The 27,953-nt window shown below is 43.0% G+C and overlaps 1 protein-coding gene across 1 annotated transcript; it reads left to right on the plus strand.

Annotated features, from left to right (window-relative positions):
• The first annotated feature begins 21 nt into the window (after window positions 1-21).
• LOC114793405 (insulin-like growth factor 2 mRNA-binding protein 1) lies at window positions 22-27,953 on the plus strand. Its single transcript, XM_028985138.1, has 15 exons — window positions 22-196; window positions 1,432-1,492; window positions 19,606-19,654; window positions 21,939-21,990; window positions 22,652-22,715; window positions 23,168-23,458; window positions 23,561-23,695; window positions 24,409-24,531; window positions 25,032-25,167; window positions 25,442-25,564; window positions 25,955-26,071; window positions 26,277-26,351; window positions 26,514-26,645; window positions 27,151-27,264; window positions 27,798-27,953. The coding sequence occupies exons 1-15, from the start codon at window positions 22-24 to the stop codon at window positions 27,951-27,953; spliced, it is 1,803 nt and encodes a 600-aa protein (XP_028840971.1).

Genomic DNA, 27,953 nt, shown 5'->3' on the forward strand with positions numbered 1-27,953 from the left:
CGATCGCCCCGCTTTTCCACCATGAACAAGCTCTATATCGGAAATCTGAATGAAAACGTGACCGCGGAGGACCTGGTCAAAACCTTCGATGACTACAAGATCCCGTACTCCGGACAGTTCCTCATGAAAACGGGCTACGCGTTCGTCGACTGTCCGGACGACCAGTGGGCTATGAAAGCCATCGAGACCTTCTCCGGTAAGCGAATTCGGCGTCTCGTTCATCGCCGCCGCCGCTGTTTTAATTCACGAAATTACGCTCCGAGCAACCCCGCTCCGCTGACGTCCACGGAGTCCCACGTTCAAACGTGAATGTGGGTGTGTGTATATGTATTTGTATTGAGAAGAAATGTGTACGGAAGGGGGGCAAGTAAGCGAGCAGCAATAATTCAGGACGCCGCCGTGCAACTTTTAAAAATGCGGGCGAGGGGAGGGCGGGCGGCGCGTAATGCGCGGCTATAACGCGGCGACCACCGTGCCCGCGTTCTCTGCCCTTCCAGAGATCCGTCCGTCCCGGCGAGGTCCCGCCGAAGCACGTTTGCCAGGGAACCCGGCGACCGGGCCTCTGTTCCGCTGGAGTTTAAAAAAAAAAAAAAAAGAATAAGAATTAAAAAAAAGAGGCATAAAAGCATGCATCCACTTTTTAATAAGGGAGGGAGGGGGCGCCTTCGGTGTGTAAATTGCTGTATGCTGGGTTCTGCTGTGGAACCCACTCACACCCCTCCCCCTTTGGCCTAATAGGCCACTGCGAGCCTACGATTTAAAAGAAATCTCCCCCTCTCTCGGTGTGTGTGTATATATGATTGTATATATGTGCATATATACGTTCCTTGTACATTTGCGGACGGGCTATCAAATGCACGTCTGATTCACGCGCCTATCTGTCTTTTCGAAGCTCCCCTTCTTCCTGAGACGTTTCCACGTATGTAGCATGTGAAGGTCGCCATGTTTCAAACGCGTTGCTGTTCTGCAAAAAAATAAAAAAATAAAATAAAATCCCCCCCCAACACGCGGCCGCGTCCTCCTCCGTCTTTTATTAAAGCGGCAAACGTGCCGCTCGATGAATGAATGGCGGATGGATGGACGTGGAAAAGTGCGGGGAACGCACTGGGTCGCCGTGTGGGTGTGCGAGGCCAGCTTCGTGGGTCGGTGGCGTCCAGGACGCGACGTTTGGACGCTGTTGCGCGACCATTAGTAGTTTCTGCGAGTGTGCAACTTTACTTTCTGTCACGCTGCGGGCCCGCTGCTGCCACGACTGTACATCTCAGTCGAATTAAAAGTCCGACCAAATCAACGCTGCTGATTCCTTCCAAATAAATACATTTTTTTTTATATTTATACATGTAAATATTAACTCTACGTTCAGATGAGCTCCGCGTTTTAAATGAATGGCGACGTGGCCTCATTTTATATCGTAACGTTTGTTTTTTCCAGGTAAAGTGGAGCTTCACGGCAAACGAATCGAGGTCGAACATTCTGTTCCCAAGAAGCAAAGGTATTTGGCTCTCTCTTTCTATTCTTTTTTCATTGTTCTTTTTTTTAATAAGAGTTCAATTGTTGCATCTGACTGTGTGTGTGTTTGTTCCCCTCCTGTCATGGTGCATATATCGACATCAGTGGTTTACTGGATTATATTCAAAGCAGTCAACTGTCATTGGTCGTGTTTTAGAACATTGTATAATTTTTTTTTTGGTTTTAAAAAAAAAAAAATGGTGATTGAAATGGATCTGGGTCTATTTTACACTCCATGATGTATTGTAAACACTAGCGTTTTTTTTTTTTTGTTTTTTTTTTTGTGATCTTGGCAGCACATCCTTTCTTTGCACGTTTCCCTCGAAATGCATCGTCTTGTATAAATATCTCTCTGTATATGAATGCATGTGGCCGGCTGGACAGCGGTCGCATGGCGGATTTGAGAACATTGGCCACAGCGTCATCACTTTATTCGCACATGCTCACACGTCGCCAGGCTCCGCCATGCTGTAGGCCTGGGTGTTGGTTGCACTGCATATTTATGAGCCTCAACCTTTCGCCCCAAAAAAAGAAAAAAAGGGAAGAAGAACCCGGGGCGTCTTTTTACAGGCAGATAAGAGACCCCGGGACAGGCGGTCGTGTGTGGTTTTTAAACGTGTCGACCAGGCCTCGGAAGCCCCCTTGTTCGCCTCCTCTCAGGCGAAGTAGACCGCGGTCGCAGCTGGAACGCGTGGAGCATGTTGGGCACCTTAAAAAACAAACTCTCTCACACACACACACACACAAAAAAAAAAAACAATAGGAAAAAGTGATTTATTTCTACTTGCCGGTTTTGGGGTGGGGGTTTTATGGCCACATGGCGACGCTTTCTTCGTTTTCGCGAGGTCCGCGGAATTGTTCAGAAATCGCGACTTGGGCACATTTTGTGCGAAACGCGCCATATTTGCGTGGCAAGTTTCGACTGGTGCGTGTTGGGGTTGTTTTTTTTTTTTTTTTCCCTGTCGTTTTTTTTGTCGAACGAGAGAGCAAGGACCCAAAAACCTGAGCACGAATATTCAAATTGCATTCAGTAGCAAAAATGGTGGCCCCTCGCCCTCTCCTCCCCTTCCGAGCCCCCACCCTCCGCTTCACCACTCCTCTGGCGTGAGGGGGAAAAAGGGGCTTCATCACTTCTCACCAGCGACCATGCTCTTTTATTAGTATTATTATTATTTTAAATCCTTCCTCAAACCGACGAAATATATTAATAAGCAATAACTTTTTTTTTTTTTTTTTTTTTTTTTACGCACTGTACACGACGACGTGGTTTAACTGGATTTTATTCCGTGTAGCCACAGCGCCGAGCGCGTTGTCAAATCGTGTCAAATTAATAATAGTAATAAAAAGGAAAATGACTGAAAGTCTTGCGGACGTCAGTAATGGCGTATGCTGGCGCTCGATCAGGTAGCGTCGTCTTGGTGGAAGTTGTCGCGTTGGGTCCAGTGTGTGTGTGTGTATATGTATATATTGGCGTGGGTTACGACGTGGTATAACGTGCAGGTAAATGAAAAATGACCCAGGTCGCCACTGAAACGCAGTAAATAGGTTTAGCAATTAACTACGCAATCACTCCTGTTAAAAATGAGAAGTGCGAGGCAAATGACGACGGTTGGTGTGTGTATGTGCGTTTTGTTTTGTTATATATATATATATATTTATTTATTTATTTTTTTATTCTTACGTATGGTGGTTTTTGTGAGAAGTCCACGCGAACCTTTTACGAACACGTGGACACATTTTGTGTGGAGCAACGTCACCAGCGAGCAAAATGGCGCAGGCCTTCAACGCCCATTCCTTTACGGGTGAAATGAACGGGCCGACGCGTTGTCGTTTTAAAAATGCTATGGCTTTGTCGTGACGTAAACGTCGGCCCTGTCCGAAATGAACGAGTGGAATGAGTTTGTTTTGCTGCAACTTTTCAACCCTACCAACACCGCTGCGAAGTAAACCTTTTACATTTTTGTAGACCACGTGTAAAATTAACAATCGTTTTTTTTTTTTTTTTTTTTATGAATAAAGTTGTGTTTTGACAGTAACTTTACATTTTGTTGCTGAATTTGCATACCCATTTAATCTGCAGTCCCAGATTATTCATTGCTTTTGGCATGGACCACCCAGCAGCCCCGTATTTGCATGTGTGTAAATGTTCTGCTGCTGCAGAGCACTGTCATGCATATGGGTGTCTTTTGATTCCTGCGTTTTATGCATGGATCCACAACACCCCCCGCCCTGTGCTCAAGGGATGTGGTGGTGTGTTTTTTTTTAGGTCCTTTTCGCCTGAGTTTTGGTGGGGGCCAACGATAGTCGGAGGAAGTATCTCTTCCTCTTGTACTTTACCTAATGTGCATTAAATCTAGACCCTACACAACCTAAACATTCTTGTACTGCGGAATGTCACTCAAAGCAGTTGTAGATCCTGTTCTGAATGAGCTTTTTGTGAGAACATTGAATGAAACATATAGATTCTCTGTCAAAGTATCAGACATTAACAACTTCTGTGATTTTTTATTTATTTTTTTTGCTTTGTGCTTACATTGTTCTTTATAGGAGGCTAGTGGGGAGGGGAAGAGTGCTTTTTGTGTGTGTGTGTGTGTGAGACGCATACCTTCCTGCTGCTTTAGGGCTCACGAGGAATGCTACATATGTATGGGTGAATTGCTTGTTCCATTGAGCTGCTGTAAATAATTATTTAAATATTAAATGCTAAGTGGTTTTATAATAGCGCATCTAGAAAGCCAGGAAAATAGAATTTGTCTGTAGTCACGCACATACACAAAAGCCGGTTTTCATAGTTTTATGCACTATTTTTGGGATTTAATAAAATGCTACATGCTCATGAATTCGTATTTGGTTTATTTGACCCAGTAGTGTCAAACTGTAGTGACCGGTAGCTCAAGGATGGAAGCCCACATGGCTTGGAAGAGACTTTAGTATTGAAGTAGGCAAGGGGGTAAAAAGAATCAGCTTCTGATTACATCAATTACCGTAATCGTTTGTTTTATTAGACCCCCAACTATGAGCCGTAGTTTTCTAGGCACAAGGACCTCGATGTGCCTTTTAAACGAGACTTGGCCATTAACACTGTGATGTACCTGTGATGTACGATTATCTACATTTATTTCTTCTGCAGAGCAGAAAACTACACAATAAGAGCACATCTGCACACTGAATGGAATTGTTAACGAATCAGCCTGTTCATCTGAAATGAGAAGGAATGATGGAGGAAACTATCTGCTTCTGGAATTAAGTTATAATGATGGCGTCTGTTTCGGTGTTAAAGCTCCGTGTTCAGGAAACGCGAGCAAAAAAAAAAAAAAAAAAACCCGAAGGCTCCCGTGCCTGAATCCAAGACGCGTTCGCCGCCGCGACCGCTCGCACCGGCTGGCGTGGGCTGTGCTCCTGCCCCTCGCTCGCTCGCGCACTCCCTCCCTCCCTCTCCCCACTCACAGTTGTACTACTACTGAGCACGAGGGGAGGGCTGACAGGCTCACGGGGGTGCGACCAATCAGGAGCCAGGAGCACCTGTGTGTCGTCGTTCCGAGGCGCTGTTGACGAGGCGGCGCGAGAGGCGGTCGCACGCGCACGCAAGCACAATGGGGGGAGGCCCGCCCCGCCCCGCCAGCAATTATGGCCGCACATGTACATGCGACTTTCTGCCAGGCCAGCACAACGCGCGAGGACTGCTGCACGCGTGACTATTTCCGTCCAGCGCTCTGTCCCCGTCCCCCCCCCTTCCTTTCCCGCTGTCTGCCGAAGTCATATGATCAGCTTCTCTCCTACTGCTCAACTGCAAAGGGGTTGTGGCAAAAGAGAGAGAGAGAGGGAGAGGGGAATGGAGGGGGGGTGGGGTGCATGAGGCAGGGAGGGGCAGCCATGTAGAAGGCCGTTGCCTGGCGTCGCTCGTGGGGTTTGCCTAGTCATCGGCATGGTTCGGCGTTCGGGAGCGAGCGGGCGAATGTCTTGCGGAGGGAATGTGTGCCTCCTCCTTAAAGAACACCTCCCACTAGCCTTCCACAGAAGACCCTCACCAACGTGCAACCTCCCCCTCCTCGGTTGGAGCCATCTGTCCTGTTTTAAAGGGGCTGAGGGAGTAGTTCCCCCCACTAACAACCCACTTTTTTTTTTTTTTTTTTCTAATCCCTCGTTCACGCTCATCCTAAAAAAAAATTGTGTGATTTGCAACATGTCCTTTTGAAATTTGTTTTAAAATTACAAAGCGTTGACCTGGAAGAAGCCAGGGGTAAGGAGAATGAAAGGAAATGGAGGGACTGGGTGGAGGGACAATTGAGGGAGGAAGGTTCTGTGTTGGGTTTTGAATGGCAGAGCCTCCTTGTTAAAATGACGTGGGTCCAGGCAACACTCCGTTGGATGGGGACCCTCAGTATGTCATTGCAACAATAGCTGAAATTGTGTGGGTCAGATTTTTTATTTATTTTTTTTAACAGGGTGGGGTCCCCGCTTCACCAAAATCTTCCGCCTGCTTCTTGTGGCTATTAAATGCCCCCCAAAACACCCAGGCAGGCATGATGCTAACGTACACTCGCAGAAGCATGTAGCTCTCTGAAAACACATGAGCCAGTGGCCGTGGAATGTGAATGAGGAAGTGTTCGTAAGCTCCCGGTTCGGAGGAGGCGGGAAGTACGTGGCTTAAACATTGGAAGGACGGGGCGATGGACTGAGGAGGGGCATCCATTTTGAAGCATCTTATGTCAGCCCTTCGGAACAGAATATAAGGCTGCTGGAGATGTCAGGACCAAGAGGTGTTCACGTGTCTAGCCAGAACTTTAGGAAGGCTTTAATAAACAGTCTTTGGCTTTTTCTTGGACTGTCAGAAAGACCAATGATATGCTGGATCAAATAAGGCATTTAATATTGCAGGAACGTTTTCATGCTTCCATTTACATTTATAGTTTTAGTGTTTGCTATATTTGAGTGCTTATACTTTGTACTGATGCCTTTATGTTTGGTTACAAAATGCTGATAACTACATTTGAAAATTAACAACTTCATTGTATTTTGTTTCACTGGTCTAAGGCCTGGGGCCCTTGTCCTCTCCACCCCTCACACCCTCATTGTGTTCATTGAGAAGGTATTGCCCGCCAAAGGCCACATTAAACACCCTTAGAGAAGGGTGAGACGGGAGGACTGGGGGAGGGGTGCAAATGTGTAACGGGGGGGTGTTTCCTAAACCTAAAAATTCTTTACATCCTTCTTCCTCCTGCTCTCTCAAATGCGGGCGGGGGGACACGGCCACATGTTCCTGGGCTGGTCAACGACGTGAATAATGTTACAGCGGTGCTTTCATCCAGATGGGAAACGATGCTTGTTAGTTGGGCTGGATAAGCAAACGTTGATCATTTTTTAAATATCTATAGCTATGTCTGAGACTCAGAGGTGGTGACTTTACTTATAATTTGAATCACCAGTTAAGATGTGGATCTTACCAGACTAGAATTGTGTGTGTAGGTATAAATAATGTCCATGTAAATGGCGTACACTTTCATTGATGCGCACGATTTGCGTGAGTGTGTTTTTACACTGCACTTGCATTTAAAGGCTCCTTTCATAAAAATGCAGTGTAAAATATCTTACTGATATGTAAAGGAAGTCATTTTCATGGTACTGCTACAGGAACACTTTCTCAAACTTAAATTTATATATATATATATATATATATATATATATATATATATATATATATATATATATATATATATATATATATATATATATATATATATATATTTATTTATTTATTTATTTAAAATCTTTATTTACTTAATTTTTCCCCCTTCTTCACAAACATCAGTGTTAGGTTTTGTGTGAGTGTACCTAGCAAGGCTCTTGACTGCTCTGAACTGTTATCATTTCAAATATTCAGTGTGTGTGTGTGTGTGTGTGTGTGTGTGTGTGTGTGCGCACGAGTGTGCGCATTTATAGATTAAATTTTGTATTTTTTTTTTATTTGTTAGTTAACATAATAATAAAAAACAAAAGTACTTCAAAGCATTTGAAACGTAGAAGTACTTACTAGTAGAAAATAGTTATATGTGACTGATACATTTTATATAGATGGACGGACTGAATGAGTAACTGTTCATGTGCCTCGTTCAGATTTGGAGTGTTTTGAATGGAGACCCCCACCCCTGCACTGGACAGTCAACAATTTTATATTTTATTCCTTTTGCTCCTCATGACCAAAACATGTTTGACTCAAGAATAACATGATTAACGCAATTACCGCGTTATTATATTTAAAAGTGCTTAAGAGGTTTTCTTGCAAAGAACCTGACGAGTGTGTGTAAGTCAGTTTATGATCATTTTAGCAAGTGGGTACAATTTGTACATTTACAGCAATGTCCTATGGACTGACATGCTGTGTTAGGAACTTATTCTCTTTAGGAAGATGTAGAGTTGTGCCTCCAAAATGTTAATGCTTACCTTTCCCTCCAACACTTCCCCCCACCCTTTTTGTCTTTCGCCTCTCTCTCTCTCTCTGTCTCTCTCTCTCTCTCCACTGTGATTCAGAATAAGTTAAAATGGAGCCTCTGGGTCACATGTCTTGCCAAACAAGCATGTGCTGGTATGGTCATGCCCCCACCCCCCCCTACTCTGGAACACACATGCACGCCCCACAGCACACACATAGGCTCAAGGAGGAGAAGAGACTGGGAGTGAAAATGGGAGGAGGGGCTTGCAAACGTTCACTTCTGAGTGCATGAATCCCCTAAATCCACGTGCAGTCCTACCTCATTGCGGCGTGTACGTGAGAACGTATGGGAGGAACATCAGACAATTATCCAGGATGTCTTCACTTGGATTCACATTGTTGTAATTGTGTCATGTTTGTAGTCGGTGTGCATTTATTGGTGAGCTGCTATCTGGTGCGTATTTCATATTAAACAAATATATTTCTACAAACTTTGACCATGAGTGAAGCTTGTGCTCCCAAGATTTTAAAAGAAAGCTACTGCACGTAGTGAAACACGGCTAGAAAATCCAACGAGTTGCATGCCATCTTGTTCTGAACATTTGCTGAGTGAATTGGTTTATATGAAACTCCACCTATTCAACCCAGAACCCTGTTTGTGATGAAACACTTGTTCCATCCTCAAGCACCTTTTTGTTGCCCATGGTCCCACCCATGTGTTGACTATTCATCATCATGTGCTCACGGATCTGCAGTCAAGTGTGCTGAGCGAGTGTGTTAGTGGTGTTGAGGATGCTGGATGTAGAACCTTCTGTCCGAATCAGAAGTGCCTTGACTTGCTCTAAATAATGAATTATATATATGAAAGAACAAAAGCACGAAGCATATATGAACTAATTTTAAGGTACTTTAATGAGGGAGAGTGTGGTTTGAGAAGAATTGTAGAAGTTTGTGGCCACACAGAGAATGTGGATCTGCATGTGATCACTTTTGTAAATAATTACCCTGTTTTTTTTGGGTTTTTTTTTTTTAAATCCAAAATCCTCAAGGTTATAAGTTAAATATTTCTTTTTAAATGGGGTCACGCTTTAGGTAATCAATTTAGCACTAAAAAGCAACATGCTTTTATAATGCATTTACTTCAGTGAGGAGGGGGGGCAATAATTGGTTCAAGGTGGTTGTTACACACAGAGACTTTTATTAGAACCGAGTGGGAAAGTTTTTATTTTAAGTATTTTTCACAATATATTAAATATTTTTCACAACTGTGTGCCCCTTGGACTACTAGACGTTTGAGAGCTAAATTCAGTCTTTTATATGAACTTTTTCTAACTTGCTGGCACATTTTCTAATCTTCTGCAAGCAGGTCTTAGTCTTACAAACAACAAAAAAAACCTTATCTGGCCTTTATCCCCTTTTATTATAGAATAATAGTGAAATACAGGTACAAGTGTGTAAAACAACAACAATCATTTGTTGCGCAGGAAGGTGTTGCATAAACCACTCAAGTTGTTTGCATTGGTCAGATATACTTTAGATATGGCGATTTTTGGGTTTGTAGACTTGTGTTCATTTTGAGGATTGTGGGGGGTAGTGACACCTGTTCGTTTTATTCAAGAGGAACGGCGACTTGGTTAATGCACTCCTCAAACGCCGTAGAATGTCTGAAATGAAGAGGGACCTGGTCTCCTCTGCTCCCGCAACAGCTCGGGTCCGTAGATGTCCTCCCTCGGCGAGCTCTGTGTGTGTGTGTGTGTGTGTGTGTGTGTGTGTGTGTGTGTGTGTGTGTGTGTTAAACCCACATTTTGACTAGTTTTGACCCATGTTAACGAAACGTCTGAGATCCTTCTCCCTGCTCACGTGGAAGGGAAAGGGAAGCGCGCTTCCGGTGTTGTTGTTGTTGTTGTTTTTATTATTACGATTCATTATGATCATCATCTTTGATCGGGCGGAATCAGGAGCCCTCCCGAGCCGGCGAGCTGACAGCTCCCGGGTGGGCGGCGCAGCGGCGCGGCGCGCCGCCTCTTTCACGGCGCCGTAGTACTCGGGAGTAGTTTACTGACTTTATGAATGGAGGCAGGCCGGCAGCGGGGCTGCGGCGCGCACCGCCCGGGCTGTGGGGGAGGTGCAGAGCCACCGCGGGGAGGCATGGAACGCGTTCTCTCTCTCTCTCTCTCTCTCCCCCCCTCCCTCTGTCTATAAGTAACATTTAAAAACAACAGTAGAAAATAAAAACCATAAAATGCAGCATAGGTGCGCGATGCTTGATCTCGTTTGGCACCGTGCGGCTACAAAGCAGCGGAGTCGGCTGCGCACACGCGAAAACGTGCCTGCGTCAATCATCGATGCCAATACAGTGATTTTTTTTTTCTATTAAAAACCAACAACAATACTTGATCGCACGTCATCCGCGGTGTTTGGTGAAGGGGTGTGACAAATGACTGTTTGCAATATGTATATATATAAAAAAATACCCTACAAACCGGGCAATTTTACTAGTGTTTTTTTAAGCCAGCGCCATCGGGGGTGGGGGCGGCCGCACCCATCCCCCTGGCCGCCAGTCCCGCGGGATTCTATAGGTTGCACGTAGCTCTCCAGCACATTCTGCTTCATGTGACCGTGATTCATTGTGGTAATTGGGCGTTGTCGAGCGAAGATGGCCGCCCGGAGGATGGAGCCTGAGCTCTCCGGCAAGCGTGGCGCTGCACGCACGACTATGTGCGCCGTGGCCGAGCACGCAACAGGGCTTTATATATGACGATACGAATTCGATAAGGGCGACCTGTCGGACGGCTTCGGGTAGATCGCCCTGGTCTGGTCCCCGTCCGTTCGCCAGAATTCGTAGGCAGTCCCCGATTCTAATCTTGATTCCTGTGGGTTTTTTTTTTTTTTTTAGGGTCATTGAGAGGTGGTGTAAATTCGTTCCATTAACCGAATCCACGTGTCGTAAATAACACGGGAGTCGAGTGCAGCCCGAGTCCTCGCCGCTCCCCGTTAAACCGCAGTGACAGCCGACCGGTTTAATACATCGATCCCCCAAATAAACAAATAAATATTTATTCAGAAGTGGTTGCTGTCGACCTTGTTCGAACGGGCGCGCTTTAAATCAACTATCCCAGCAGCCGGAACAGGGACGTACAGGCGACGCGGCGGGGAAACCTGTCGGAACAACTTGAAACCAACTAAGCAAGACCGCGTCTTTCAGCAAATTATTTAGGAGTTTATAATCTGCGTCTCTTTGTTTTAAATCGTGTTCGGGACGCAGCGTGCCCGCGCCCCGCTTTGTCTCGTCTCGGCGCCGCGGGCCCTTTCCTCCTCCACAAAATGGCGTCGGCGCACGGGGGGCACATGGCGCCTCCACCTTGACGCGCCGACCCAAGGTCCGAGTTGGGCTAGTGAAGGCGCACGGCGAGCGTCCAGTGTGCGTACGCGGAGCCGTCGCGCTCGGCGGTGGCGTGGCGTGGCGTGGCGCAAGGTTCCACTCCGCTTTCGCGCACGTTTCGGAACGTTTGGCGGCCCCCGGGCAGGAGGTTCTGGGCGCTTTGAGTGCGCACAGCCCCACCGACGGCGGTGCCTCACAAAATGGAGGCTCGGGCGGCTTCCATCTTCTGGTGGTGGAGCGGGTCACAGCAAAGCGCGGCGTGAACTTTGACCCAGACTCGAGGCACACCCCCTTTATGTACCATTAAATGAATTCCAGAGTTCTTTCTCGCCAGGCCTGTCCATAAAGTGGGTCTCCCACCCACCCCACCGTACCCACCCCATTAGAACCCGCCTTTTCAAAGCAAACAAATGGGGTTAAAGGACATTTTTGCACATGCGGTCTTCATGCATGTAGTGTGTGCGGCGCTCCAGTGGCTGCAGCGCCTTCAAGGTACACTGTCATTTATGAGAGATAGGAGTGTTGGTTAACTTGATCAAATATTTAATTAAGCTTTGTTACTTTTCACATAAAATATAATTGGGAAATTAGCTCACATTTAAAAGATTGGGAGTAGTGTTTTAATAAAGAGGTGCTGTGGACGTTAATGCTTGTGATAGGGTGGGGGGAAGGTGCGCCCACCCCTGCAAACATGGCTTCCTTTACCTCCACTAAGGCCATAGTTCCTTTGAAAAGTCCAATTGTTTGCCCCTGCCCCCAGCCCCTGGCCTTGCTCTTTTTATCCTTATCCGCCCCGAGGTCAAGGGTCAAGACGCTAGGTTGGGAACTGTTGGATTCTGTGTTGGTCTCTCCTTTTGTGCACTTTATCTCTCTCGCTCTCTCATACACAGTCACACACTATATATATTATTTGTGTGTGTGTGTATATACACACACACACACACACATATATACATACATACAGAAAGAATGCAGAAAGAATTTTTTATTTTTTTCCTTCCTCTCCCCAATGGTTACCGGGGCAAAAGCCTGGCATTCCTCAGCTGAGCACGTCACTCCCCAAGGCACTGTGACATGCTAGAGTAATGGCAGTTGTGTGTGTGTGTTTTGATAATGTGGCTACACATTATCAACATGGGTTGTTCATAAAGGGAAAGGATCAAATCCAGGATTGTTTCAGTTTTTATTTTTAATAAAAATTTCGCATTAGTAAAAATGTGTAGAGTTTATGTATTTTAATTAATTATTTCAATATAATTAAATTATGTTGCAAGGTTTTCAAAGGAACAGTTTAAAACACACATTGTTTTTTTTTGCAGTGTGTAGCCATTCGTATAACACATAGTTCAGTCCTGATTTAAAGCTTTGGATGCTGAGACTGAGTGTTTAATCAGCATTTTTTCTTCAACTCTGTCACATGCTTATTACCAAAGACCAGGATGAAAGCTCTCCCTGACATCCCCCCTCTCATTTTTACACACACACACACACACACACACACACACACACACACACAGAAATACGGCCCTTGTCCCCTCTTTTTATTTTCACCCTCAGCCTTTCCTTTTTTCCTCCTGCCCTATCTCTGTCTCAGGCTATTTAAAGACTCAAGCACTGTCTAACATCTGCACTGGTTTGTACACCCTCAAAGACGCACTGAACTTTAAATGGTTTGTCCAGCAAGTCTGCAGCCATAGATTCACATAGGTCGAACGTGACTAAATCCTCTGTAGCTTTTGCCCTTATTTCACCAACTATTAAATATTCATTATGATTTTATGGTTTCTGGTGCCTAGATAGCTTCTATTAAATATTTACCCTCACATCTCCTTCGTACTTGCAACCCCTATAGCAACATCATCTTTCAACTCTTAACGTTCACTTCAGTTTAAGTTTACTAAAAACAAACTGAATAAATATATTTTGTTCCAATTGCCCATCGTTTCACATTTAGTAGCTGCTGCATAATTTTTTTCCCTTTTACCAGTCGTAGTACATTTGGCATTGGTAATGTTATTGGTTGATTTAATCTATATTCCTGTTTAGAAACTGAGCGCTGAATAAATATGTAGCTATCAGGCCAATCTTAAACATGGTCATTCTTTAACCTCATTAGAATTTGTATATGATTAACCATATTACTGTTTAAATGATTACTCTCAAAATAGGGTTTTGCATCACCTGCAACATGTTTTCCCTCCTGCGTCTTACAGCATGGTCTGACATGCAACAACTCTGCTATCTCAAAAAAACAGATTCTGTTTCAGTATATATTGGAGACGTATTTGTATTTGGTCACTGGGCCCTTTTGACTGCACTGTGGCAGCTCCAGGGTAGTCGTGGCAGTTTTAGGTGCTCTGACTGCACCCCACTCCCGCTTGGAATGCCATGGGGTTAATGTTGCATCAGGGTCTTTTGATTGCCAAGCTTGTGGAAAAGACCTTTAACCTCTCTGGTGGGGCAGGCCATAGAGACATGCGAGAAGGGGGTTGGGGGCACTATCAGGTATTCCGGGAGGGAGGATGGGGGGTGTAGAGAGTGAGAGAAGAAAGAGAGAGTAGGGGGAGGGGTATTTTGAAGTTACCGCTCCCCTTTACCCTCCATTCCACCGTTTCATTCGTAAGTTAAACCACACTGTTCTGTTTGATGCCAAGAGTGGTGGCCACTAGTTGGAGTGGAGCACTACTTGCACCATGATCACTAAACATCACAGATTCTTACCACGTTTGTAGCCGTCAGCAGGTTGGCACTGCAGTGAAGTGGACACTGACCTAATTGAAACTGAAACTGAACAACTCAAGTGTGTTGATTTTTGTTGAGAAACCTCCTCATACTGTAAGCTGTTCTCCTCCTGCAAGACCTAATCAGCTTAGAACGTCCAACTGTGGGCCCCAGTAACCTAGAGAGAGCAAGAGGAGGGACAAAATGTTCAGAAAAACCCCACCCCCATCACTACCACCGCCTGCAATGGTTGGTGGTTGATCGGCACGTATTGTAGAGAGTGATGCCATTTTCTTTAGAACAGTTGAATTTAATTAATTTGGAAACAGGTAATTGATATCACCTGATGTTGACTCAAAAATGCTCAGATTGAATGTTTAGATAAAATATTGTAATTATTGGCTGGTGCGATTTAAAAAAATAAAATAATAATAATAATAATTTTAATGTTCACAATGATTTTGGTCAATAACAAACCAGTGCTTAAAAAAACGTTGAATGTAATTATTGCTTTGCTTTTGCTGGTGTTACACAGTAATAATTTTGTAGGAAATGTATCTTTATGACTAGTTTGCATAAATGTTCAGAAATGCCTTCTGTGTTAATTTTGTTGGACATTTGCTGAAGATTCTGATTCAGTTTAGTAAAATATAATTCATGGTAAATATGCATGTAAGATTGTAGAATATAATTATTTACATGTGTAGCATGTACAGTGCCTTATGTATTTTGTACATGTAAAAGTTTGTTGACTAAAAAGGCATAAGTAGCATTAATTGTATTCTAGGGGAAAAGAGGAAAGCCAGCAGGCCTCATCCATTTAGCACTTGGGCATATTAATCTGCATTTTTGGATCTTTAGTTATCACAATTATCACAAAGAAGCTCAATTAACACATCTTTGCTGCTCAGTCTTGTTCCCTACCCTTTTCAACACAAATCAGTTTCCTTTTAAGGCCTATTAGTGAGCGATTTCGGCAGAATGATTGCAGGAAAGGATAAAGGAAGATATGTAAAATCTTCAAATGATTTAATGCACAATTTTAAATCAAAGTAAACCAGGTGTAGACACAGAGACGTACCTTTTTGTTGGTGGCTTCCTGAGCATCTACAGATGTTAGCATTAGCTTCTTAAAGGCTTTACATTCAGTAAGGTGCTGTGCTGATGGAGAGAGAAACATTTTAAAGTCCAATGTTGCATTTCACCTGTTTGGGCGATTTTATCTCTGGGGGGGAAAAAAGGGATTTATTCCTTTTATATTTGTTGTGGCAGCACATTCTGGCACTGCCACCACCAACCTACCTATGTTGTTGTTCCTTGTTAGCATTAGCGCTTGTTTTGGTACCTCTAATTGTGTGGGTTTTTTTTTTTTTTTTTGTTGAAATTAAAATGAAATTAATATGTGCATGGTCGAGACTGTTTTAAGTGTAGATCATCTTGCCCGGTCTGCCTGTTGCTCGCTTGTACATACACCTGCCCCCGCGGTGTGTGCAGCTCACCCACTCCAGAACTTTCTTTCAGTGCCTGACATGTGTAGCGCACACCACACGGCACTTTACGTCACCTTAGCAGAAAAAATAAAAAAACAAACAAAAAAAAACAACAAGTAGCTTTTTTGTGTTCTTTGGAGATTGAGAGGAAGTCTGTTCTGTGCGCCTGTGGCGGGCGGGTGGAGGAACGGGCTGGAGCAGTCGGCAGAGGAAGCAGAGAGCACGCTTTGCTGTCAATGCGGGCCATTTTCCTTTTCGTACCCTTGTTTCTTCGTGCCCCCTCCACCGCCACTGGTTGATTAGCGCAGGGGAATTGGGCAGAGAGGAAGTTCCACAGGACAGGGGCTTGAAATATACGACCAGCGCTTCCTGTGCGCTCCATTTCCTGCTTGACCCCCTAGCACTAGTTATGGGCCTCGCACTCTTAACATCTGGGGGTCTGTGGGTACCTACTGTGTGTGTGGGCGGCCTTGTGAACAATCTCACTGATCATATGACACCTCTTAATCTTTTTGGCTATGTATACTTCAAACACAAGGTGCAATGCATCTAAATGTGCACAGTAATGATTTACAATTACCGGAGGGTGCTACTGATTTTATTAAAGCTTTTTGTGAATGGCTGTTGAAACAAAGAAACGCTTGTAATACTATGTTCTGATCAGTGAAATTATGTAAATCTTGTGCAAGACATTAGAACGCCTTGATATGCCTCTTCGCAAATTTTAATGAATGTCTGTGTTCAGTGTTTTTTTTTTTAAGGTAGTTTTTATTTATTATTCAGTTGTCACATCACATAAGTTAGTCAGTATGGTTATTTCACATCAAGATATACGTCATGTTTAGTGTCGTCATGCCGAATATCCCCATATCTACAAACGCTGATTTGTGGCTTTGTTTCAATATTGTGCAAATTTTGCACACTAAGTGTTACTCTTCATGGTATTAAAATGCTACCCTGTGCAGTCTATGTATTTTGTTTTTTATTTTTGTAATAGTGTAATTTGTTCAGCGTCTCTTCACATTCGGTGTACACTGTGGGTATATTTGCTTTGAGTGTGTGTGTGTGTGTGTGTGTGAGAGAGAGAGTGAATGTATGTATGTGGGTTGATTGACCTCTGGTTGTGTGGGCTTGTGTGTCTTTGAACATGTATTTTTCAAATATGTTCTGTCTTTCTCTCCCTCTCTCTCCTTCTAAGATCAGGTCTTCACTGTTATGTTGGTACTGGGACATGTGGTAAGAAGGGGCGTACTCATGTTAAGGAGTGTGTGTGTGTGTGTGTGTGTACTAGAACTTGCGTGAGTGTGCGTCGTGCTGTGGAGGTGTCTGAACGTGTGTTTTTGGCGGCTGGAATGCAGCTCATTGTCTTTGTCTCCGGGCTCTCGGTGAAGTTGTGCCGTCCCCGCTGTGGCTTTTCCACCATGCACCAGTTGTAGCCCTATGGGGGCGCTTCAGAGCTTCAATGCTTTCACATGTTAAATGGGTGGGGGGCCCCCCGGGTGAAGACCGGTGTAACGGCCCCTTGCGAGATGCACCTGCTGTGTGCGTTTGTTGTGTGTGGGCGGGCGGGCGGGCGGGCGGGCGGGTGCATGTATGTGTTCTAGTTTCACATGTGCATGTGGGCATGTATGCCGAGCTGATTGCGAGAAGAAAACATATGGGGGTTATCTTTTTAGGGTCAAAGTTCAGTGAGCGTTTTAGAACCAAAGTGTAAAAGTATTGAGAGATAAGACATATCTATAGAAACAGTCTTTGAACTGCTTGCCCACACACCTGCTCTCCTGATGCTTATGCAACCAACATGCCACTCATAAGGGGCAGTCGTGGACTTTTTGAAATGTACCAAAACGGCCCTTCCCCCTCATTGTGACAATGGACCCCCGCTTCAGCCATCTTTTGGTCTCGCAAAATATTCTTCACCTTTTTGACTTCTCTTCCTTGGTCTTCTGGTTGTGGCGTTGTGGAGAGAATATTCCGATTCTCATTGGCTGAAGTTGTCACAATGTAAAGTGGATCTGATTTATATTATGCTTTTTTTTTTTTTTTCCTCGCATATGACATTTAAAATAATAATTTTTAAAAACAGTTGACAAAAAAGCCATGACAAAAGGGCATGGTGTTGTGTTCTCGAGGACCATCCATCTTAGCCTCCTCCCTAAACCACGGTCCTCCAGCCAATGAGACTGCTTTGTGGGTGGCGAGTAGTGATGTGTGAAGCTCGTACGAGTTCAGAGTTCAGCCGTGAGGGGTGGAGAGATGCTTAGAGGTCTCGGGGCCTTGGAGGGGTTGGGGTAAGGGCTAGTGTGTGTGTGTGTGTGTGTGTGGCAGGGAGTGTCTGAGTGGGGGTTTGGTGGAGTTATGGTCTATTGATGATCACCTCTAGCCAGAAAACATGCATGAAAACCTTGATGATTAGATTTTTTTGGGGGGAAATTGCAAAGATTGGTTCATGTCTTCTTGGCATAACCTTAAATAATTTAGAATCAAACGATAATTCCATCTGAGTCCCTTTATCCATCTGAAATTTGGTGGGCAGGCACATAAAATGGCTGTTTTCTGGTCTTGGTTGTGGATGTTTTGGTTCTGTGTGTTATTCGGCCAGAGTACACCCATGACCGTAATCTTTTTGCCCAGTCTTGGACGTCTGAGTCCTTCAATCTGATTGGATGCTGGTCCACTGGCACACAAAGGAAACAGGACGGTTAGCATGAAATTTCAGTGGGTGTGGCCATTGGAGTTCAGAGGTCACGAGGGGGGGCATTTCTGCTCTTAACCTGTTTCCCAGCCGACTGAGTGGAATGGAGACCGGCCTCTTCCCACGTGACCCCTGGCTCTCACTTCCTGCTCCGTTCTGCACCAATCCTCCTCGCGGTTTTCTCGTTCTCTGTTTTGAGCTCCCCCTAGAGGCACCTGGAAGCAGCGCGGCATTCGGCCACGTGCGGCCGCCGCTTCTAACTGTCCTTTGTTTCTCGTTCATCTCTGTCATTTATGTACTGTGGTTGTGGAGTGGCAAGGTGTCGTACTGCCCTGTTGATTCACCTTGTGTGCATTTTATTCTTTATATGGCATGTGTGATTCTTTTTATAACTATATTTCTTTGATTTTATTTGTTCTTATAGTAATTTTTTTTTTTTTTTTTAGTAACCTTCCGTACCTCCTTTTTACTTTTCCTCTCTCTGCCTTTTTGTTTTCCGGTCCCCCTCCCTCCCTTTCTCTCCACCTCCCTCTTTTTCTGTCACCCTCACTCTGTGCCCATGTATTGGGACAGGTTCCAGGGCAGCTGGCACTGCGCTACAGCAGTGGCCAGTGTCCGGTTTCAATATCCCAATTCAGTATACCCTTCCCTACACACCCATGCACACACACACACACACACACACACACACACACACATTCTACACAAAGTCTGCACTAGCAACAGGCAGTTGGATCAGCAAGCTGGCAGTTAGCGCCAGTCGCTATCTCCTCATTGCGTTTGATTAGAGCCGACACGGTCCGATCTGTACTGTGTTCAGGTCCAGCTTTGTATTTCGTACGCCCCTTTTTTGTGTTGAAATGTTGCAGGATTTAAATACTTGATGATAAATGATGTTTCTCTTTTGATTGGGCTCAGAAGATATTCTTTGTATGTTAATGCTTCCACGCATTTTTCTGTGAAACGGTTTATGAAATAATTAAATAAATTATTTAGAATAATTTGTACATACCATTCGTTAACATATTTGTTAAAACAAAGCTGAACATTGTTTAATTGCTCAGTAGGTGGAACTTTGTTCTCAGATAAAATTCTATAATGCGTGAAAGCTTAATTTGTGTGTGGAATGAGTGGAAAAATGTATTAATTTTATTAGCACAGTAAATTTTGTATTTATATTTGTTACACATTTTAGTAGCTCCTAACAGGCAACATGCTCCAGAAGATGCAAACAATTTAGATTCAGTATGCATATGGGAATTAATAAAAAGTGTTATTATTATTATTTCTTTGTTTACTTCCATGAAGTTCTGTTAGATGCATTCAACTGTTGGTGAACTGTAGAATGACCTTCTGAAACTCTGTTTTACCTTTCCAGGACCAGGAAAATCCAAATCCGAAACATTCCGCCACATTTACAGTGGGAGGTGAGTGCACAAGCCAATTTTTTTAATGTGTATCAAACAATAGAGGAATTCTGTTTTTTTTTTCCTCCCCTGACCAGGCTGATCATGTAATTATCATGTGTAAAATAATCATGTTAGTCCCTTCACAAAGTGTATGTACAGTCCTTCTAGTGGGTGGGAGGTGGAATTTAGTAGCACAAATGCATTTGTTCTTTTTTGTCTTAAATAATGGTCACCCTCAAGGAAACGATCAGTTCTTTCTGCATTAAAGTCTATATATTTAGCATTTTCTATCTCGTTCCAGCTCTTTTTTTTCTTTTTTTTCTATGTCTGTATTTCTGAAAGTGGGTGTAGCGTATGTGGGGCGTGGCACAGCACATGCTGCCTTTTGACAGCCATCGTGGTTACAGGCTGCGGCTCCGGTGGGCTGGGCTTACTGTGCTCCATTGCCTGTCCTTGCATTGTTGTCCACAAGGGGGCTCGTTCCAAGTAGTTACAATAGGCGGAGACATCGCATTACATTTCTGAAAGCGGGCAAAACTGCTGTTTATGTGTATGAGCGCATCATTCATAAGATCTGAGAGATTGTGATTCCTTGACTAGAAAAACCTGGGTGAAATGAGTCCCAAAAGGTGTGTAGGGTTCTATAACTGCTGTAAAATTGTACATTGCAATTTCTCTTAAAAGTGGGCTTTTTGTAACTAGTCCAACTACACAAATATTTCCATATATGAACCTTTCAAGTGCTGTGTGTGTAGGTTCTGAAAGGGAAACGTATTGATAAAACCACATGAAGCATCTGCTATACTCTATGTAGTTCTCACTTATGGCGCCAAAACAGCACTGACCCACTGAGACATTGGCCTCTGTAGATTTTCACTTTTTTACCTCCACCAACTTTTCATCTTCCCATGGTGCAAGAAAATGTCCCTCATCTTAATCCAGTTCTGGTTCCAATTTCTACTGGGGATAGAGGTCAACAGCTCTACAGCCCCAGGCGCTGAAAGCTGTGATGCTCTGTGTGTTCTGACACCTTTCTATCATAAAAGCATCCAGCTTTTCATCAGATTTTTTTTGTTTGATTAGACCAGACAGTATTAAACCCCATTCCCCATATGCATCAATGTCAGTTCATTAATTGTCCTTTCTTGGGCCACGTTTTTGGTCCTACTCATTTGATCGTTTGTGGAGCGCCACAAAAGATCTGTTTTGTAGCACCCTTCCATTTGGCCCGCTTTAAGTACATCAACTCAATGAGCTAACAGTTCAATTGCTGCCTAATAAATCCACCACTTCACAGGTGCCTCCATAACCACATAATCTGTATTATTCATTTCACCTGTCTGGTTCCACTGTTGTGTCTGATTGGTGTAGATTTCCGTTTGATCAGATAACAAAAACCCATCACCTGTCTCTTTTACCTTACTGATCCAACCTGTTCTGCAAGCTATTTACTGTTAATCTGTATATCACTGTCCATCAGTACATGTCCCTTTACTTTTGAATAAACTATATATACTATATATACTGGACATAAACTATTGACTGTACGAGGCACTTGCATGTTCTAGCATGTTTTATTAATATTGCTGTCTATATCTCTGTGTGTGGTGGCATTGCATGTGCTGTTACTTGAGCTGAAAACGATTTAAGATTATAATTTTTTTTTTTTTTTTTTTACGAGGGGAATATCTAAGTAAAAATCATCCAGACAAAGAGAATTGGACCAACGACACCGTTAAATTTGAACAAGCTGTGTCCACTTACTGATAGCGTTCAGCCACGGTGCTAATTAATTACAGGATAATTAGGCTTCAGGGAAAAGATTTGCAGGCTTCAAAGGTTTAGCTTTTACCACTTTTACCGGGTTATTGGCAAAGATTTGTTGTTAGCTTTAGCGGTTGTAACATTTTTATCAGGTTTATTGGCTTGATATTTGCATCAACCTGTTGCAGTAGATCACAGCTGTTTTATTGTAAACTGGTGAAATTTACAATCAAATGTGATTGGGCAAGAAGAAACTACACTTTTTTTTTTTTTTTTTTTAATAATATCTTTCCTAATTTCTATGTTATAATTGTTTTATCATTATCATTAGAGCCCAGGGTATTAGGGATGATTAGTGATGAACTCTTTTCTGTATTTAATTGAAAGTAAAAAATTACTTTATATACACACCATTTAATAAAGGTTAATTCATTCCAGATAACCGTAATTTTTAAAAATATCTTTCTGTCGGCAGATTTTTTTGTGTCTGTTACCTTCATTCTTCATGATTTGATCTTGTTCTTTAACTACTCCGCAGGTGCTTGATGGACTCTTGGCTCAGTATGGAACTGTGGAGAACTGTGAACAAGGTAGAAACTCGACTGGTTTATGGGTTGTCTTCCTGCTGTTAGCACTCCTAACCACAGTATGATGACCCAGTTAGATACCTCCTTCTCTCGAAAATCCCACTAGTCACTCCCCTTGCTTCAGCTGGATCTCAGGAAACATATTGTTTCATTATTTCTTCTGTAGTGTGTCCTGTTTTTTAAGGTTTTAAAAGCAGTCAACAGATTTGTTTCCCCCCAATAACAATATAGATATGAAACAAAACCGTTTGTCCTGAAACCATTCGTTATGAAGAATAAATGCAAGTCCTCTGTAGTCATGGAGACATGCCAAAATGCTGAATTTTCTCTGATCACAACACAGGTCTTTATTTAAAAGGATTAGTCTTGAGATTAATCCTTGTGGTGTTTTTATGTGCCATAAAGTTACATAATTTTTTGTATATTTAATTTTTTTTTTTAACGTTTTATGCCAATCTAATACTATCATGATTAGCTTTGACTCATGCAGTGACTTTGTTCTGACATATTTCAATTGTTATTTAAACAACGTTGCAATATTTAAATCTAATGACTGAATCAATAATCTGTACTTTTAATATATTTTTTTGAAGGATTTGCTAAAACAGAGAACATATCAAGATGTCAATTTCACTCTGCTCCTCTGCGTTCTTCTGTTTCTCAGTGAACACAGAGAGTGAGACTGCGGTGGTCAATGTTACATATGGAACCCGGGAGCAGGCCAGACAGTAAGACTCTGTTCTCACTATGACTCGGCTGTAGCTTCTGCCATTCAGATTGATCTTTCCACATCTGCTCATAATCATTAAGCTCCTCTGAGAACCGATTTGGGGTGTTACTTTTAAAGGTGTCATTTGCAGGAGCGCTGAGCCATGTCTAATATATTGAAAAGCTTCGCTCTGACACCTAGTGGCGTGCGCTTAGTGTTACAAGAAGCGAAGCTTGAACAGCGCTCGCAAACTGGAAAGTAGCAAGAGCGAGGATTTTTAATAATGCTTTCTTTTAAATTTTAAAAATTGTTTGTGTAATATCATTTAGATTGCATGAAATGCAGTGGGCACACTGGTACAGAATATCTGCTCTCAATTTGCTCTTATACTTTTAGAAACATTCACAATATTCACAAAAGTTTGGTTATGTGGTGGCCTTGTTCTAATCCACGTTAATCCATGTCTTTCAGAGCCATCCAGAAACTAAACGGGTACCAGTTTGAGAACAACGCACTGCGAGTCTCGTACATCCCAGACGAGAACTCTGAGGGAGATGCCCAGCGTGGCCCCGATAATGGCAGGCGTGCAGGGTATGGACCCCGCGCAGGTCCCCGGCAGGGCTCGCCAGGCTCAGGCATCCCAGCCAAACACCAGCACTCTGATATCCCCCTTCGCCTCCTGGTGCCCACCCAGTACGTTGGTGCCATCATCGGCAAGGAGGGCGCTACCATCCGAAACATTACCAAGCAGACACAGAGCAAGTGAGTGGCCATTATTCTTTTTGCTTCTGTAGGTCTACCCCAATTTTGGTCCTTCATTGGAAGGCTTTTAATTAATATGATTCTCTGAAAATGTTATTCTAGGATTGATGTCCATCGTAAGGAGAATGCTGGAGCTGCTGAGAAGCCAATTAGTATCCACTCCACACCAGAAGGCTGCTCTGCAGCCTGCCGGATGATCCTGGAAATCATGCACCAGGAGGCCAAGGACACAAAGACGTGAGTGTACAGATAGGGCCTCAGTAAAATGTGTTTGCATTCTCAGGAACCTCTTAGTAGAAGAATGCATCAGATATCATTGCACATAAATTGCAGAGATTCCCTCACCTGGATAAGGAAGTTTTGAAAATGTTTTTGGGGGAAAAAAAGACTACTTTTTTTCCCCCACATTTACAGAGAGCAACTTAACATTGACTACAACATGGGCTTAATAACATTGATTTGTATGTGACTTTGTAGGGTCGCTGGTTGGTTTCTTCTAGACAACAAACTACTACCCTCCCTAAATGACTTGAGTGGAATGCTTTAAGCCATTTGGCAAATAGTTTGTTTTTGTATGCACAGAACAAGGGGTCAGTTTGAGTGATGAGTACTATACCGTTGGGTTTGCTGACACTGCAAGTCTTTACATGCCACTAGGAATGTGGAAGTCTGCATATGTGATCATACAGGCGTGACTGGGGGGGACAGTGTTTGGTATATATTTTGTATGGCTTTTGTGGGTTCAGTGGAAGTGAAATAGGCAAAAGGCCTCTGAGAACATGGAACATTATTTTGCAGCATGACAAAATACCCATTTGAAATGTACCTATTGTTCATGTCAAACAATCGATTTAATTGACATAGGTACAATGTACTTTTCACAAGTATGTTAGAGAAGGACATGAACACTGGACATGAATAACACACACTACTGTGTGTGTGTGTTACAGGGCAGATGAAGTGCCGCTGAAAATTCTGGCACATAACAATTTTGTGGGTCGGCTGATTGGGAAGGAGGGACGTAACTTGAAGAAGGTTGAGCAGGATACGGACACAAAGATCACCATCTCTCCGTGAGTAGAACTACTAAACAAACACACACACACACATACATTAAATATTGTAAATAGATTCAATAATTACTGAAAATTCGCTAAAAAGTAACATTTTTCAGGTCTTTCTCTCCAAAGGGAAACAGCCTTCCTATCTACTTAATGTTGTCAAAAATTCATTCTCATGTAATAATCAAAACTTTTGTGTCTATTTTGATGTCAATTAGCACTGGTATTGATACTTAAATATAATAATTTGACTGGCAGTCAGGTCTGGGGGCATTTTTTTTATTCTGATTTATTTATGATTCTCTGAGGGCATATTGGCAGAGACACAAGCGTCTCATTGGATGAAGCATCCCAATGCTATCTGTCTTCTCCTGTGTTGTGATTATATTGGAAGAGCTGGAGCAGTGTGCTTTGATTAACCGTTGTATATTATTAGGAACTATAGTTCCTCGTTTGCCTTCTTTTAACATTTCCTCTTCTTTGTTCTACCACCTTTGTGTGTTCTGCTTCAGTCTCCAGGACCTGACTCTCTACAACCCAGAGAGGACGATAACGGTGAAGGGCCAGATAGAGGCCTGCTGTCTTGCTGAGCAAGAGATTATGAAGAAAGTGCGCGAGGCTTATGACAACGACATCGCTGCCATGAATGTGAGTTGCGCTGTCCTGTCTCATCGCATGCTCCTGCTTGTCTGCATGGTGGTTTTAGTAAGGAAAAGTGGATGTAAGAGAGATGTCTGTACATGTATGTTTCTGAATGCAAGTCTCACTTTATCTAAGGTGAGCATCCAATCACACATCGTTTCACACATCTCTCAGGTTCATGGAAACTGTAGTATTTACACCATTCATTTACATTTGTCAGATATCTTTTTGGGAGAAATTATTTATTGCATACTGACTCCTCTCTATGCGTCTCTGTTAGCAACAGACTCATCTAATTCCTGGGCTGAACCTTGGAGCACTGGGTCTTTTCCCTCCTTCTTCCTCTATGCCCCCACCACCTCCTGGGAACCCTGCTATTGGCACCCCCTATGGATCATTTGGGGTAAGTACTCTAGTCTTACTGGAAAATTGACTGGATTAAAGTGACATTCTGTCATGAGTTTGATGAGCACAGGTGACCATAGGGATCAAGCTCTCTGCACCCAGAAAAGAACAGGAATGCCACCTACAAATTTAGCACAGATTTCAAGCATGTGACCAAAACTTAAGGATTCTCTCATGCCAGCCACACTCATGACTGTTTTAATACACTCATATACAACATACAGCAAATTGTTATCCCAAACCAATATTCACATTGCTGCTGATTGTACACTGCAAATTATGGATGTTGTTTGTCTTTAATATAAGGTACCAATGAATACATTTCTATATGAACATCTAAATAGCATTGCATTGTGCCATTTAAGAGACATTCATGTTGTTTCTTTAGGCTCCTGAGCAGGAGACTGTCCATGTGTACATACCAGCCCAAGCAGTTGGAGCAATCATTGGGAAGAAGGGACAGCACATAAAGCAGCTCAGCCGTTTTGCTGGAGCCTCCATTAAGGTTGGGTTTTTACAGAACTACCATATACATGTAAAGCTATAGCACGCCCTATGCATTAGGATTGATGAGATGTTCTTTTTGATCAACTGAGGGTCTCACTGTTGATGTGCCCATATGGTATAACATAATTCTGTCAGAATCTATTACAGCATAGCCACTGGGAACCCTCCCCTGCATGAAACTAAACTCTTTAGTTTGTTTTCAGATTGCACCAGCAGAGTCACCTGACTCCAAAATGCGCATGGTCATTGTGACAGGACCTCCGGAGGCTCAGTTCAAGGTATGGCCCCCATTGAAGAGAATAGTGTCAGGCCATAAGATATAAATAAATTCTATTCATGCAAATAATAGAATTCTAGTACATTTTACATAATTGTCATTCATTATATATGAAAAGAATGATTGAGCTTTCAAACAACCGTTATCTCTCCTCTACACTTAGGCTCAGGGAAGGATCTATGGCAAACTGAAAGAGGAGAACTTCTTTGGCCCAAAGGAGGAAGTAAAGTTGGAAACACACATAAAGGTGGCAGCTGCTGCTGCCGGCAGAGTTATCGGCAAAGGAGGCAAAACGGTACATAGCATGAATCTTACTGGCACATTTTGCACATCATGTTAGCTTGAGATAGGTATCTGGATAATGAAAAATGCAATCTATGCAGTCTGTCATTACCCTTGGTATTAAAATCACTTTTCGCCATGGTGATTGGATCTTGTCTGAATGCCGTTTCTCATGTGGATTGAACATTGTCAAATAGTATAGATAAAAATCAATTTTGTTTCAGCATGTACATGATTTGTTCATGTTTTCACATGGATTCTGGATTAATTTAATGACACTAGTAACACCTCAGCAGCAAGAGCTGAACACTATATGTAACAATGTAATAAAACGTGCAACAATAGCACTTTACACCTTTTGATTTAACATGCAATTTGAAATATCCAATTAGCAAACACAAGCATGCGTTTTAATTAATCAAATGTAATTAAATTAAAAAATATATTTAATTTAGTTAGTGTTGAACTGGTTTACATGGATAGTAGAGTACTGTTACTTAGCGGTTTATGCCTTCTAGGTGAACGAGCTGCAGAACCTCACCGCTGCAGAGGTGGTTGTTCCTCGTGAGCAAACCCCAGACGAACAGGACCAGGTCATTGTCAAGATCATTGGCCACTTCTACGCAAGCCAGGTGTGATATCTCCCTATTGCGTTTTCTGCCTAGGATAAGTTATTTCACCTTCCAAATCCTTTTTGCAGGCAAGTCTGTAGTGGCTTGCTTAATTAAAGGTCAACCTCCTCTAATTTGAATTTTGGACATAATACTGGTGAAAGGTTTATTCATTTGTGAGTACTTTTTTGGACAAAATCTTAGGGCAAAACGGAACCCTCAAAACTATCAAATATCTGAGATAATCAAATATCTGAGATCATGTATTACAAAAACATTTAAACACAACTTTACAGATATTAGACTTTTCAAAGCATTGAAGTTTTCTTTGATTACATTTTACACTTCTGTCAACCACAGTGAGACAACAGGGATGCTTTTCTAAAAGCCCTGAAACAGTTCCTGTGGTGAGAATATGTTTTTAGCATTCAATATGTCAAAACGTTTCACTGATAGTGTAGGTGAATCAGAATCACTGACATTGATTCTTATGTTATTCCTAGAACTACGGAAGAAAAAACTAATATTTTTTTGTCCCTCTCTCTCTCTCTCAGCTGGCACAGAGGAAGATCAGGGACATTCTAACCCAAGTCAAACAGCAGCAGAAAGGGGGTGTGGGAGGACCCCCGGGACCCCAGCCACAGAGAATGTACGATGTGGGGGGTCCGCAGGGAGTAGCACAGGAGCCCCAGCCCGCCAGGAGGAAGTAA

Source organism: Denticeps clupeoides, chromosome 7, assembly GCF_900700375.1.
Source record: "Denticeps clupeoides chromosome 7, fDenClu1.1, whole genome shotgun sequence".
In the NCBI taxonomy this organism is placed as follows: Eukaryota; Metazoa; Chordata; class Actinopteri; order Clupeiformes; family Denticipitidae; genus Denticeps; species Denticeps clupeoides.